Below are 16,355 nucleotides of genomic sequence, written 5' to 3' on the forward strand. Positions count from 1 at the left end.
CACAGATCAAATGTATGAAGCCTGGAGAAAAGCCTTCTTGGTTGAGAGGTCTGACCTCAGAAAACCCTATCTTATGCAAACAGAGAAATTGTTTTTCTGGGCCTCTTCAGGAACACTCTCTCTTAAGAAGACCTTTCTACCATAGTTGCAGTCGAATATCTCCTTAATTTCCCAGTTTATCCTAGCTCACTCTCTCCTCTCAAAAACAGTATCTCTTCTTCACCAAAAGTAGGGTACTGTCAGGGACATAAAAAGTCAGCAGGCCCACAGCATAAAATTCTGAGACTAAAGGCAGGAGAAGTTGAGTAGTGAAGAGCCAAATTATTTCCATTCTTTTCAGTTTTCCATGCAAGGCAAATACTTTAAAAATGTCTTTTACATCCCATGCCATCCGTTTGGCTGTACTGCTGAGGTAATCTGTCATAAAATATATAGTGCTGTTGCACCCAGTAGAAGCATAAATGCATTTCTCCTCTCCAGTTATTTCCATTAGAGTTTGTAAAGAACTGGGCAGTAACAGGTTTTCATATTACTATCCTGTTCTATATATAAGATACTTTTCTGCAGCCACAAGGATAATGGATTATTTATAGATCATAGAAACTGTCACTCAGGGATCATATTGTATTGTAGAGCATATAGATTCTCCATAATGTAATTACCTTTGGAAAATTGACTTCTGCTTGAAACTCAGAGAAATTTATCTTTATGCTACAGTGACCTCACTCTGTGACTCTGAGTGGCAGCAGATTCCAATATTTTTTCTTAACCTTTTCTTTTCCCCAATCATTTCTGATCACATTTTAAAGCAATTGGAATGGCTTATTATAAGCCTTAGTATTCCTTACTCCTGCTAGTACCAGAAAGCAACTAAACTGCTGATGGGAGTGAAATAGAAAACTATTTTAAAAATACATACAGGCTTTTAAAAGAAGGACAAGAGCATGGAATGAGGGGTCCAATTTGTCTAGTATCCTCTCTCCAGCAGAGACTTTACCTGGATGCCTAGGAAAGCAACAACAGAGCAGGCATATTACATTAACAAGGAAGAAAACTATATGGTTTTGAGATACATGAGTACATATACTGTCCAGATACGGGTGCGCATTTATGTGAAATACTCTTACCCAAGGTAGTCTAAATAGGCAAGAAAAAGTATTTTCAAACTTTTATCCAGTTGCCTGAAATTTTGTCAAGACTCACTGGTTCCTGTGTTAGTTGCTTTCTTCCAGTTTTCTTTCTTACAAAAGACTGGAAATGGCAAAGGACGTGGCAATTTTAACACATTAGTCTTGCCTCCTTTTAGGCTCTAGTTTTTTCATATTTTGCTTATAACTAATTTTCTGGGGTTTGATTTTTTTTCTTTTTAATGCAGTGCCAGTGGCAGATATAAAAGCTGTTGTGACTGGGAAAGACTGCCCACACATGAAGGAGAAAGGAGCTCTTAAACAAAACAAGGTATGGTTCTCAAATTGTTATGAACACATACTGTGCAGAATACAAAGCTTGTCAACTTGACCTCCTTGAAGTAACACAGGTATTTTTCATTCTAGCCTGCCACATTTCCATGTATGTACATCCTTTGTTTCCACCTCAGACCATATGAGTTAAATTACTGGGACAGCTTACCCTTCTTTACTCATATTTCATGGCAGATGGGCGTTGTGTTAAGCCCAGAGCACAAGTGGAATAGTCTTTAGTAGTGATATTTTCTGCCTCTAAAGCAAAGCAGCAATGGCTGTTGGTACCTACTCCTAATTCTCTCTGATAAATAACTAGTTTGTTCCAGCTGTGTTCTCTGATGAGCCCACATTCAGTGAACACATGCCAAAATTGCAATTAATGTCCAGCTGATGATACCTGCAGGTCCAGTCAGGTAGATAAACAACTGCCAACAAAAGGATGTAAGGTAAATCCTGGGCAATTGAGGAGCCGTATAAGGATGTGCTCAGCAGTGCATTTGGGAAAAAATGTGTAAGAGATAATATTCAGCTTAAATTAGATTTTTACTACCTTCAGAGTTTCAGATCAAGAACTGTAAGCTGACAGTAGTACTAAAATTGTGCAGTGCCAGAATCTTGCAGAGTTTTTGTTAGTAAGAATTGTCTCCACATCAAGAAGAAATGGAGTTACTAGCAAAGTCTGCCATCATTAGTGGTGAAGGTCGTCATGCCATGTTCTGTGAGGTATGTTCATAAATTTTCTATCAGGTTGTCTCTCTGAGCTTACAAGATAGCAATGAGACTCTAATGGTGTTCGGTCTGACCTAGAACAACACCCTGAGAAGTCTGGGAACCAGATCACAGGTTTTGAATCAGAATTTCTGATTACCTGAAACTTAAGACATTTTGTGTCCAACCAGAAGGAGATTTTGATGGACAAAATAGTGACGTTAAGAGTTCCTGCTTCAACACTTTAGGTTAAAATTGGAAAAAGCAGTTCTGATGGGAGCCATAAAAGCTGAGAAGGCACTGTCAAAGCTATATCACACAATTAGTTTTACCTTCACAGCTGCAACTTTCCTTAACTATGCACAGATAGGCAGAGCATCTTGAGTATTTTTTGCATTTGTTTTCGTACAGAGAAGTTGTTCTCCTTTCAGCATTGGCTTTACATGGTAGGAAAGGAAAAAGTCATGCCAAGTGAGGAAGAAAAACTCCCAGGAGTGTTTTTCCTTGTTGATTTTCTGAATCAGGGCACAAACGGACACACATGAGCACAATAGATTACGTACAACTCCTACCTCATGTTAGAGCTGAACCATCAACACATTTGGCTGGGACATTTTATGATGCATATAAAATATTTTTAGTGCTTCCTTGTCTTAGCATTCATATGTCCACGCAAAAGGGAAAGATGGAAAGCAGTGGGTGGCAGTGATGGAAATGTGTCATCGTTATGGAGCAGTAATGTCTAGATAGTATTTAATGCTAAATAGGAATGCTGCAGATCAGTTTGTCCTCAGCTCTCAGCATTGCCCCATTTCCTTAGGTAAAATTGCTTTGGACTGGTATAAAATTTCTGGCTGAGAATGTGAAGATCAGGAATTCCTAGGTAGCATGGCTGCATCCATGGCTGGAGCATATTTGTGACCCAGGCAATGGCAATTTTGATGGTTTTACTATTTCTGATGTGGTGCAGAGGTTTTAATCGGGCTTGGGGTTCTTGGTTTGGTGGGTTTGGTTTTTTTTATTTCCTCAATTCCTTGTTTCTTCCCCTGAGAAGCACAGAATTTTTGAAATTATTTGTCATCCCAATCAAACTGTCAGGCACAATATTGCAACTACTTAACTGACATAGGAGGAATAACGTGTTTGCAGCATATCAAGTCATATATGGGTTATGAAATTAAAATTTATAAAAGGCAGACACAGAATGCAATTCAGCTGAATTTGGTGTATGAAACCTTTCACTTTCTGAAATTTTACAATCAGTGATATATATTTTTAAGAGGCCTTTTCATCCTGTGCTTTCTTTGTACATATATAACGTCCACCTCAATTTTATTCATTGACAGAAAAGAAAATTGAATGGCAGAATGCCATGCTATGAGCATAGCTGGAATTGGCAAAATGTCCATAACAGAGGCTTCAGTGTCTCTTCATTTGCCAGCACATGGCCATTGTTCTTCCAGCAGGACAATTTAGAAAGAAATGAGAGTTAAACTGAATTGGAATTTGCATGCATATGAAGCTGGAACAATGTGATAGGACCAGACCTGAATCCATTGCTATTCGTCTTGCCTGTGTTTTAAAATTAGGCTTAATTTTGCAGCCTTCAAAAGAAAGCATGATAGAAGAATTAGAAAAAAACATTGCCAGCTATTTTGAAGTGTTCTCCTATCACCCTTTATTTGCTGATGTGGCAGGTTTCAGGCTTTGTGCCTTTTTTAGTCAGCTGAAATGGTTGTGCTCACTTCCTTGATGAATGAAGCTTATCTTCTATTTCATGTTGGTTGAACAAGTTCCCTGCTTCTGCCTGTCTAGATAGGTCTTTGAGGCAGATCTGACTCTGGCAAGCAAACTCAACACGGCGAGGCCTCAGCCTTCAGTAAAGACAGGGGTATTTTGAGGGTATTGAAGACAGCAGACAGAAAGTAGTGAGGTCATTCCAGCTGCATGGGATCACTTTGCCATAGGCACCCAAAGTGCCTGTTGATGAAAAATAGCTTGCTTCTGGCCTGTGTTGGGACCAGGGGAGACTGGGGTAGAGAGAAGCTCTGGGCATGGGAGAGCAACCTTCCCTTCATACCACCTACAGCAGCTTCCCCCACAGAGCTGAAGCCAAGGAGTGAGAAGTATCAGCCTGCCGTTGCAGAATGTCTTGTTCTCTGTTTTCAGCGCAGCTCAGAAGAGAGGCACATTGTGGGTCCCAATTCCCAACCTTTGAGAAGCATCTAGGGAAGGGCAGAGGTCTGACATGTGGAAGGAGCTAGGAGTGCCAAGGGAGTGAGTTCAGCAGCTAGAGATGTGGGAAGAGGAAAGCAAAACAAAGAAGAAAGGAACAAGTTGGAGGGAATGTAAGATAAAAAAGAGCACAGGGATAGAGAAACACGTGGAAAAAGCTTGAGTGAAAAATTACTGAGAAAGGTTGAGAAGCAGAACAGAAAAAGGAAGAGAAAACCACAGATGGCTCGTAAAGACTGACCAGTTCTCCTTTAAGAATTGCCAGTTCCTGCTTGTCATTGATGGGAGTGTAACAAAACCAGGTGGGGGTCCCTGACAAGTCAGCCAGCTCAACCACTGAGACTACTGTGGAGGGCCAGTTGGCAACTCCAGCTCCTTTGGCTTCCATTTTCCTTGACAGTTTGCTGTGCATAAAGCAGCAGAGATGCTGGCACCTGGAAGCTGTAATTCCCAAGCCTATAGAGTCCAGAGCAGCCAGCAAAGAAGCTGAGCTGTAGCCAGGCCTGCCAAAATAACACTTTTCCCTGGAAAGAGAAGCTTGGTGCCCTTAATGTAGTCCTTTCTCATTCTCTGCCTGACTGGAAATGACCAATCCCTTGATTTCCTGACATGTTTCTCTTCCAAGCAGAGATTTTTGTCTTCCTTTTTCTCTTTGAGGTGAAGAAGAAGTTATATTCATAGGAGTTTCCCAAAGGAAAAATTACAGGGGTCAGGCCTGTGGGATTGTTGACCTTCATGAAATTCAGGAACATCATCATATAGCAGTACAAGCCCTTTTTTCAGAGCTGCATTTTATTTTCACAACCTCAGTGGCATTACTTGGTATGTTCTGTCAGTAATTTATAACACTATGTGAGGAGATAATGCTGGGTTCGTGTGGGCAGAGGTAGGTTTGTTTCTGTAATGAGGGACATCACTCTTAATAAAGTGTGGCTGAGACACATGCCTACAACACACAAAGGCCATGTGAGCCCTGAGCCATTTGTTTGCTGAGTGCACCAGCACTGTTAGTACTTGCAGCCTCCATGGGGATTTGACACAGTGAGGATTTAACACAGCTTTGTCTCCTGTAGCCTGGCAATACATCAAGTCGAACCTAGTAACTAAACTCCAGGAAAACAAGAACATTTCCCATGAGAAGTTTAATCTCTTATTATCCAAGATTATCCCTAAGGATTGCAAGTTTTATGGTTCAGACTCTGCTCTTAATCATACAACTTCAAAACCAAAAAAGCCCTTACAGAAATCCAAATACATATGTCTGTCTCAGACTGGGAGATCAGGGGTAGAAATCTAGAACAATGTTTATGCTGCAGTCCCCAAACTCAATTCTTCCATTTTAAAACTTAGTGTAGCAAATTTAGGAAGCTCTTCTGTCACTGCTGGCAGTGCAGGGACTGCTGTCAGCTGAGAGTCAGCAAAAGCCATCAGTATGACAGGGCAGAGGAAGCCAAGAGGCAAAAAGAACAGGACATGTGATACAGATCATAGTTACAAGTCAGCACTCTGCTCTGTAGCTGGGTCTCTTTTCCACAGTTAATATACCCATACCATCAAGCTTACAGATAGCAAGATCCTTGTAATGGCACTTGTAGTGATGTGGGCAGAAACCATAATATGACAACAGATAAGACAACATCTTTGCATGCTCACTGCTGGCCAGTGAAAGTTCATTATTTATTCAGATTGCCTGTGTTTCCCCGTGGGAATTCAAATCCAGGTGACTTTTAGGGAAGGTCAGCACTTTATGAATTCTCCTAGGTACCTTTTACAATTCCAGCTTCAGTGCTTAGGGGGAAAAAAGATAATTGCTTTTTCCTTTCCCAAAATTCCTTTGAGTCTTTAAGTAACCAGCATAGTTTGGCTTGACTGAGGCTGACGATTCTGGTTCAGATGGAAACAAAATTACAGAAATCTCCTGAGAGTGAATAATTTAATATATTTCCAGCAGTGAAAAGAACGTAAGTATATACCAGGATATTAATTGTCCTGACAAGATTTTTAACACAAGGAATCAAACCTTGCAGAACTTTGTGAGTTTAATCTATACAAACTGAAAAAAACGGTGAGTCTTCATGAAGAGTTTCTTGCAAGTGTACTATTATTCATTATATTGATTTCAGTCCTCACCATTGCCTAGCTCAAACTTAAATGCTAAAGTAATGCATGACCCAGTGGGCTGCAGTAAACACTGAGGTGGGTGAGTTTGTTTTTACTGAAGCATCTGTGGTGGGATTCTTGCTGTGCCAGTCTCTTGCAGTGGTCTGGTACTGCTGCAGCTTTGGCCAGACAGGAGACTACCATAACCTATTTTGCAACTTGTTTTGGGAAATAAGGGTTAGTAAAGAAGGACAGACCTGAATGTACGAATGCTCTTTCATGCAGCAATAGTATGTGTTTCTTTGTATTGTTCCAGGAAGTGCTAGAGCTTGCTTTCTCTATATTGTATGACTCAAGTGGCCAGTTGAATTTCATTGCTCCAGACAAACATGAGGTAAGTTAAGTTCAGAGTACAGAAATTTCTTTGAAGTTATCTTAGCTGCTTTAAGGCACCAGATGGCTTTGTAAGAACATAAGAATGGGCATCTTGGCCCAGGGTATAGGTCCATCTAAATAAGTGTCATGTCTCAAAACAAACTGAAATTCAGGGGATTATTATAGGAACAAGATCTTCTGCAATTTTCTTGCATGAGCCACAGAAGAAACATGTTTTGTATTCCTACATCACAGAGCACATGAAGCTCCAAATTACAGATCAGTATTTCTAAGCCCTCGTGAAATATGAGCCATAAGAAAGAGAAAAGAGAGCCTGGGCAGACCTCGAAGTTCTATAGACCTCGCTCAGCATTTCCTCGTTTCTTGTGGTCTGCTGTACTTTAGACACTAGAGAATTTTGCTGTGTGAACTTTCAACACTGAGGATTTGTACAGCCAAACTTTCAAAGAATCTCTGCCAGCCTCAGTTCATTTTGACAATACCAGCATAATCAGGGGTGGTTATGCCATACTGGGTCTCAATTTCAGCCAAAGAGTTGTGGTCTCCAGAATGGCATATCCCCTTTTTCTTACTTTCACATTGCTTAAAACCATTAATGACAGGTGATCATAGAAGGCCCCCTCTATTCCATTTCTACAGGGGAGTGTTTTGCAATGGCTTTCACTTGTCTGAAGACAATGTAAATAGCAACAGCAAGGATGAATGATAGTCCCTTCCCTGCTCCCTTTTCTTAGTAAAAACTACAAGGAAATAGACAACATCATTGCCTTCTGGAATGCGATGGGATTAATTTACCTTAGTTGTGTTGAATCGTTGAATGTGTTTCTCTCAAAGAAATTTCAAGTAAAGGTTTAGCAGAATGCACTGTATTTAAAAAAATCCTTCTTATTTCTAAAGCAAGAAGAGTTGTGTTCCATTTGCACACTTATTTTGAGGTATCACATTTGGTCTCAGTTCATGACACTGTGTTAAGATGATGAGCTACAGAAGATTACTTTAAACTGCATTATACTGTAGTGTTTAAAAAATGCATGAAATTGCTTTACAAGTGCATTAGTTATGCCACTTCAACATTTGTTATTCTGGACTAAAACCTTCAACTAAATGTTAATTTTAGGAGAGGAGATAAGGTTATGCCCATTTGGGTCTTTCTGTGGATTAATATTTGAGTGTCATTTTCAAGAATGTTCATTCCAGAGAAGTATTTGCTGGTCAGTTTTCATGTAAGCGGGAGCAATAGTATCCCAGGCACAGTGTGCCACTAGAGCTGTAGTTCTAAGAAAAACATGGCTGTCTTCATCCTCTGAACTGAACATATGTTCAGTGGTATCTGATATAAATTCTCCAGAAACTGAAATCTAGACTGTTTCAGCTTGTAAGAGCAAATGGTCATAAAAACCAACAATTTTTTCAGCCACTGTATCTCAAATATAGCCTATAGCTACAAGTGGATTTTAATGGCCTGAATGTTCAAAAGCTGCTACCGCATCCCGCTGACAGGAAGTAGCAGTGAGATGCACTAACCCAATTGCTCATGATTGCATTAAACACACCTTTTATCTTCATTTCTCTTTCTGGTCTTGTGCAGCTTCTTTGAAACAAAATTAATATGTTCAAAAAAATGGCCAGAGGCAACAGTCTCTGCTGCCACTTGACAGTTCCCAAATGAAAGTTTTTAAAAAGGCATCTCGCTTCCTCTGTATTTTTCCATGGCCTGCAGAAGAGTGAGTTGTGATGAAAGTAGAAAGTACAAGTGTTCAGAGGAAGCACTCACAAGGAAAGGCAAGTAGCATGTTGTGAAGCCCGTGACTCTTCATCAAAGTAGTTGGGGTGCCTGTTGATAGAAGTGCTGGTTTAGCAGCATTGTCAGTTTGGGAGATTTGGTGGTGACATCTCAAGATTTGGAAAGCTTTGTGTGAAGCACCAGGAATGATGTTGGTACGTGACAATTTCAGGTCAGACTTGCAGGGCTTTTTTTAAGTACTTGTGCAGCCCTCGTGGTTGTAGAGTGAGGTTGAAACGTGGGAGTTGAGTGTGTCCTAAAAAGAAAAATTGAATGAGGCTCATAGGATAATTCTGGCTGCAAGGAACCTTGGAGGTGTCCCGAGTCCAACCTCCTGCTCAAAGGAGGTCAGCAGTGAGCTCAGACCAGGTTGTTCAGCGCTGCATCCAGATGGATGGAGCCTGTGCAACCTTTCTAGTTCTTGAGTCCCAGGGCAATTCTTTGATAAAATCTCATCACTTAACCAGTATCACTGAGATGTGGACCTCATTCTAGCACACTTAAGTTTGTCAATTCCCTTAGCCATCTGTTCAAGCTTACTGCTAGCCAGAGGATTCAGTACCATGAGATCACTCCATTGTATTTGTTTTTAATTTAAATACTAATAACTGGTTTCAACTACATAGCAAAAAAGGTGGATTAATCTTACCCATGATTTTTGACAGAGAAACTGATGAGAGAGGCCATAATTAGGTTTCATTGGAGTTTTATGAAAATGAATCTCGTAAATTAATTTTTCAGTGGCTCTTCGTCTCTTTTGCATATTAAAAAGAAAAAAGCTTCTGAATGAATGCCTCTGTTTTTCCACCATCTCATTAGGATGTCTCTCTGCTCAACATGTGCAGGAGATAATTAGGTGCATTTGCCAATATGGAGATTAGAAAGGAAGCCCTTTTTCCAGGCCATTGCACTTACCAGAATTGTGGCCAGAATTTGGTTTCTCTGGCCTCTGAATGAATTGTATCTGGAAGAGGAGAGAACTGCAGTTCTGCTTTCTGGCTCTCTGGGATTCCTCCCCAGAGGGAGCACTGGCCGCACTCGCTGCGCACGTGATGGACGATTTACGTCAGGGGCTGCATCTGTTGAAAAGATTCTCTGCTCTCCTGTAACCTGAGCAGAGCCTTTTGCTTTTCCGTTCCTTTCTTCATAAAGAAATCAGGGAAAACTTTCCCGAAGAAAGATTTCAAGTAAATTGTAGAAGATGATAGTCTGTTCAAATTTAACTATTTTTCTAGAATAGCTCCTTTCTTTTCCTGATGATCTGCATACGCTCCAAAAAAATTACATGCTTTAAAAGTCTTCAGTGGCACACTGACAGCCTAGAATAGGCAGGCTAAGTTGTTTATTTAGTACTTGTCAGCAGGACAACCTGAACTCTAAAGTCTCTTCTATATAGCTGATCTCATATTAAAGCTGCAGCTTGGCTTGTCCACACCCTGGGTGAAAAAGCTCCCTCTGCTACTGTTTTGTTACTGACTTAAGTAGGTTGGATTTCACTTCGGATGCTGAAGTGTGCTAACCCATCCTATTTTTAAAATATGCCCTTTTTCTGGATGAAGAGGGGAGCTTCTCTCTCTTCCTTAAAAATAATCCTCGTTTCTGCTATGGGATGAAGTCAACCATGGCTATCTTTAAACTCGGCAGCATCATGTAGCAAATGGTCAGCTAAATTTAAAAACCTTTTTTTTGGCATGAAATCCAGCAGAAGTATTTGTAAGATAAAAATGCAGTTACGGTTGATTTAATTTTTCTCCTGCAAACTAGGACACAAGTTCATGATTGAAATCTTTATTTTTAGATGACAGCATTTGAGTACTTCTGTTCATAGTTGAATAAATGGCTTGTAGTAATAAATGAAAGTGACTTATTCAATAGAAGTTGACTCTAGATCACCAATCTCCCTTGAATTTGCTGCTGATTTAAAATGGTTATTCAGCCCACGTTTATCACAAGCTGTCAGCTGTTGGGAAAGATGGCATCTCTTATTAGGAAAAAGCTACCAGTAAGGAAAAGGTTTTAGAGGCCAGGTCAGCATTTGCAGCATTTAGTATTACACCCAAGCAGCTTGGCATTTAATTTTCATTAAGGACACAGCATTAACTGACTGTAGCTTTCATAACATGTTATTTTGTGTAAAATAGTGGTAAACTAGGCATAGATATGTGAGACTATCAATTGTAACAACTTCATGTATAGGAAAGCAAACCATGATTAAAAGTAGATATATAGCACAGGATTTTTTAGACAATGAGTCAAGAAGGATTTGGGGTGGGATTCAGTTCACCTAACTTAACTGTCTTGGAATTAAAAGTTTAGTTAGTGTAAGATAATCAGGCTTTTTTGATAGGTACTGGGGAAAGAGAATGAGAGGAGTGAAGGAGATTTCTCCAGAGGTTTGTTGTCCTAAGTTAGATATTGTTCCTTCTCCAGTAAGTCTGGAAGGACATTCAGCAAGAAGTTTGGAGGAGATAGCATATTGTCAAACGACTAAATACTGTCATTTCTTCCCATTTTATGGATTTTTTTTTCCATTTTCTGAGCAGGTCAGTGAAAGGCTTTTTCATGATACGAGCTGATAAAAGGCATCAAACTAATTTTAGGTCTCTTTGTAAGTCGCCATGGGAGCAAGAACTGTAGATGACCAGACCAGACAAGGAGTTTGTGTATGAAAAGCCTATTAATGACAGTTCTTATCCTTTTCCTGTGCAGTATTGTGTATGGACCGATGGTTTGAACGCCCTCCTTGGGAAGGATATGTTGAGTGACCTAACGCGGAACGACCTAGACACGCTGCTCAGCATGGAGATAAAGCTACGCCTCCTTGACTTGGAAAATATACAGATCCCAGATGCTCCCCCACCTATCCCAAAGGAGCCCAGCAACTACGACTTTGTTTATGACTGTAACTGAGGCAGTCACTGAAACTTGCTCTGAAACTGGAAATATATTATAACTGGAGAGAGATTAAAAAAAAAAAAAAAAGAAAGAAGAGCGTGAGGAAAAAAAGAAACCCACTTTTGCACCTTGGATCTTGGCTTTGGGGAGGGATGTAGAAACACTTGCATTCCTCCCTGTTCCCTGCACCCCTTCCTTCCCCATTCCCATCTTCCCCATTGCTCATCCAAATCCACATTGCTTTAATTAACTTGTAATTGCAGGCCATTGGCCTTGCTTAAGGCAAAGACTGCCATTAAGAAGCACCCTCCTGAGGACTTTTTTTACATTTTTAATACTGGAATAGACATTCTTAACTAAAGGACGTTGTTATCAAACTGCATGCCTGTGAAACCCACTTGGCAGGGCAGAGGCTTTAACTGGAAGGAGGAGGGAGGTAGGGAGCAAAAGCAGCTACTGTAAGCAGAAGATTTCCCCAGACACTCACAAGAGTCTGCTCACCACTGAATCCAATGCGATGATGAAATTCGTTAACTGCTTCCCAGTGCTTGCACCATCCGTCACTGTCATTATTCTCTCCACCGTCATCTCAGCTCTTGCCTCCAGCCTTCACCCAACTGATTGGCTCCCAGAATGGAAAGTCTGCAGGTTTTTGCTGTACCATATGCTGCAACGCTGCAACAGCTTTTAACTTCTTTTCCTCCCAGCTCTTACAATAGCCCCACACTAGCAGATCACTCGCACAAACCGTGTATGAAGCCACTAGTGTGTCCCATTCCTGTAGCATTCCCTAAGCCTCAGTTGCCTCTGAAATTGGCTTGTTGCTATTTGAAGTGATTTTTATTTCCTTGGTCCAAAGTTCAACAGTAATTTTCACAAATTAATTACAACTGCCAAACATCCAGGTTTACATTGTTGTCATTGCTACAGTGTTAGAAATTTGCCAGGGATTTTTTTTGTACGGGTTCTAATTTTTTTATTTTATTTTGCCAAACAAATATATTTAATGAAAACTAATTTCATTGTGAGTACTTTTGGGGAACAATATTTTTACTTAATTTCCATTTGGAACATTTGCCCTGAAGGGAAGAAACCACCTTTCCCTTCAACTTCACTGTTGAATAAAAATCTGAGTTGTGATGATTCTTGGAACTTTGTTTTTCTTCTGAAGTTGTCTCTTATTCCTTATATTTGTGTGTGAATTGCTAGCAATTCTGTTTAGTGCAAAGAGGAGTGGGAAAACCTTTCTTATCTACATCTGATTTAACTTACTTGTTTGTTAGTGGTGACAAGGATGAGATGAATCCAGAGATCTCCATTGCCATGGTTACATGAGCCTTCCTGTGAGAAGGGCCCTTGTGAAATCCAAAATCCCAGCATACTGATGTGCTCATGGTCAGTTCAAGGCTGCTGCCTTTCCTGTGTTTGCTGGGGAACTGTCTTCCTGTATTTATTTCCATTTTCTCCACTGAGAGTGTTTATGGCTGCAGCAGATTGGTATTTGGAAGGTTTGAGCTTTGTAGGATGGATTCCCTTCATCCTCATGTTTTTCTAGATATTTCACTGAGTTCAACTCCTAAAGTCCGAGTCTAGGGGAACCTGCCAGCTCTTTCCTTCCCACTGCACATGCTGGAGACAGATGTCTATCAGTGTAAGCTTCTCTCCTGCTCAGACCCAGCTGAAAAAGACTGTGGAGGGGTTTTATCAGAACTCATGCAAGTGAGAAACCCAGAAGGTGGTTCCAATTCTGACAGTCATAGAAGTTCTCAACTGAGGTGGCCTTTGCTCCATCCACATGGCTGTGGGGAAAACATCCTGACTGGCCTCACACCAGTTGAGAAGAGAAGTGATGCAGGTGCAATGAAAAGGAAGATAATGAGAACATTGTATGAATTTGAGCATGAAAGTTCCAAGGAAGGTGCCTTCCTGAAGCTGTGCTTGCAGTATTTTTTGAATGTCTTAATGTAACAGAAGATATAAGTTGGTTTTGGTGGTAATGGATGATAAAGTAAGTTAATAAGAGAGACTGAGTTAAACTCTGGAGGGAGAAATTATGGGAGAAAGTGTGGCCTGAGAAAAGGTTCAGTCTTAATGAGAACAGAGATGTACAAAATGAGTTGTGTGAGTTTGAGATAGTTTATTCTCCAGAGCTTTGTCAGACTATAGTCTGACATAGTCATGGTCAGGAAATAGTGGAAGCAAAGGCACTGCCTGCCAGAGGGGATTTTAAAGGAGTCCTGGGGGTGAGGGATGGAGGTAGGAACGTGTTTCTTTACAAGACACTGATGCTGCCTCTTACCTTCCTGCAGATAAAACTTGGAGCAGAATGGAGAGCCTGAGTTGTTTTAATTTCCCTGACCCAGCTGGATTTGCTTTTTATTCACAGATTTCAGAGTTGGTGCTTCAGATGGGTATTGCTTTGCTGGAAAAAGTAACACCTTTCATTCCTAAGCTATAAGATCCAAACACATTTTGCCAGCTCAGTGGCACTGCAATGCTGTGGTCTTAGCAGGCAGGCATCTACGTGACAACCAGAGAGGAGCAAACAAAACCCCTGCTTCAGGGGACAGCTGGAGCAGGAGATAAAAGTTGTACTTGCCTCCTCCACTAAGGTGAGTGCCCCTAATTCCACCCCAAGAGCCATGGGGAGGTGGTGGGAGGAGAGCTGGCATCCCAGCCCTCTGTTTCTACCAACACCTCCTGCCCATCCACATGACACCGAGGCACATCACCACCACTCAGGCAGCGTGGGGCTCTTGAGCGTGAATGGCTGGGAGCCCTCTCCTTTCACAGCAGGTGACACAGCCCGTCACCCTCTGTACTGCCTTGGGACCCCACAGGGTGGGTGCAGCCTGAGCAGGGGGATCCAAGTCCAGGGCCAGAGGGATACCACAGCACTGCTGCCTGGCTCTATCTCACCGCTTCCTGCAGCCCTACTTTGCAGAATCCCCAGCTCCCCACATGGCCTGGCTCTTTGTATGGGTTATGCACAGTGTGGGATGGTCATGTGAGCAGGAATGCTAAATTTGTATCTGCCACCCTGCCATAAGAAAGAAGAGGCTCAAGAGATGCGTTGGCGTAATAGCCCTTCCAGCTATTTTAGCAGCACTCCCACAGCAACATGAAAGGCTGTGGTGCAAAGAAGAATCCTGCCTTCAGTTTCTAGAGCTGTCATACAGGCTCACTTCATCATTATGAAATTTAAAACAAAACAAAACAAAAAAATTTAAATGATGAAGAAATATCCCGCTGCTTCCCATTCTTTAAAAAAAAGAAATTGAGAATGAAAATGGCAAATTCATTTGCTCACGCTGTTGTGTTCCGGAAAAGCTTTTAAATCTTCACATTCAAAGAGATGCAGCAGGAAAAAGAATTGCTATTGGAGTTTCTTGTATAATTTCAAAACATTAAGTGGGTAATTGCTTGTAAAAGCCATAAAGGGGAGAAAGAACAACAACAACAAAAAATCAGTCTAATTTTAGCTCCTGCTTTGGAAATGACTTTGCTTTTGAAAGTTAATATATTCTTTTACCAGAAGACTTGAACCAAGCAAAATTAGTATCTTCCTAAGTCAACTGCTTGCTCTACTTGTAAGGACAAGAAGAGCAGCAGTTCTAAGTAATCCTGTACAGAGCAAGCTATGTGTCAGAGCAATGGGGCTTTTATTACCATTTTTCAGAAGCAGTTCTTTTTTCAGTATGGAGAACTGTTTCATTAAACCTTACATGAAGAAATAACATTCTCATGCCAGGAGGCCAGGTGGATGCTGACTCTCTCTTGGGTTGCAAAATGACCGTGCAAGATTCTGATTACTTCATTTGTGAAATCCTCTTGTGTCTTCAAGCCCTACCCAGAATTGCATTTTTCTTGCATAGGGTGCTTGTCATCAATGTTTCTCTCCCATCAGTTGTCCCCATTAATGCAGGCATGTCATGCCTGTGAGAATGTGAAGGCTTGCATGGAAACCTGGTGGGATCCACTGCCCAGAACAAATCCCTGTCTCCTCTGGCAGACAGCTGAGCTGCAAGGGAGCCCTGCATCCCCTCATCAACCCTGTAGGCCACCAGCTGCAATCCCACAGCCTCTGGCCAGCTCTCAAAAGAGGGAGGGATGAAAGAAGAGAAGAAACATGTTCCTGTCAGAAGATGAAGAGAGGAGCATGGGCATGAAATACCCCTGAACGCATCTGGTCTTTGGTTGTTTGTTATTACATTGGACTCAGTGAGCAGGGGTGCCTCTGATGCATCCAGCTCTATAGTGATTCAAGCTGCTAATCCTGAGCAAGGAAGGAAGGAATGTTCCAGCAAAAAAGATGCTGGGAGCAGGAGGACACTTGTACTGCCATATCCCCCCTTCTGTCTTTTTTTGCTGCTTCACTGACAAGTAAATGGCATTAGCTTCACTGTCATGTGAAAGTCATTCGTCTAAGGAGCATAATAAGATTAGTGTGAGCTTTTACTCCCTTCCTGCTCCATTATTCTTGAGAGTTAAAAAAAAAAAATAAATCTAGCCCTTACTAACCTGGGGATATCTTAGCTGTCTGGAATACTAAGCATAGGACAGCCCTTACCCTTAGAGCACCCTCAGGGAGGCAAAGGTAAAATCCCTGCAAACTCTGGAAGACATTCATAGGACAGAGTTTTTGTCACACTGCTGGCTGAGCTGTCATTGCTTTCCCCAGAGCTGGATAAATCAGGATGAGACTTGCTCGGTGCTCCCTCCCTCCCTAGATAAGAATTACATTTGAATATTAAACATCCACATGGCTTAAACAA

The 16,355-nt window shown here is 41.3% G+C and overlaps 1 protein-coding gene across 5 annotated transcripts in view; it reads left to right on the plus strand.

The window, feature by feature from the left end:
• ELMO1 (engulfment and cell motility 1) overlaps positions 1-12,723 on the plus strand; it is a 311,991-nt gene extending 299,268 nt beyond the window's left edge. For all 5 annotated transcript variants that reach the window (XM_048298919.1, XM_048298911.1, XM_048298938.1 and 2 more), the window contains 3 exons: positions 1,376-1,458; positions 6,823-6,900; positions 11,395-12,723. In XM_048298919.1, coding sequence (XP_048154876.1) covers positions 1,376-1,458; positions 6,823-6,900; positions 11,395-11,595 — 362 coding nt within the window. In that variant the 3' untranslated portion in view covers positions 11,596-12,723. The remainder of the gene's footprint in view (positions 1-1,375; positions 1,459-6,822; positions 6,901-11,394) is intronic.
• Positions 12,724-16,355: the final 3,632 nt, after the last annotated feature.

The sequence above is a fragment of the Corvus hawaiiensis genome, chromosome 1, assembly GCF_020740725.1.
Source record: "Corvus hawaiiensis isolate bCorHaw1 chromosome 1, bCorHaw1.pri.cur, whole genome shotgun sequence".
Classification (NCBI taxonomy): domain Eukaryota; kingdom Metazoa; phylum Chordata; class Aves; order Passeriformes; family Corvidae; genus Corvus; species Corvus hawaiiensis.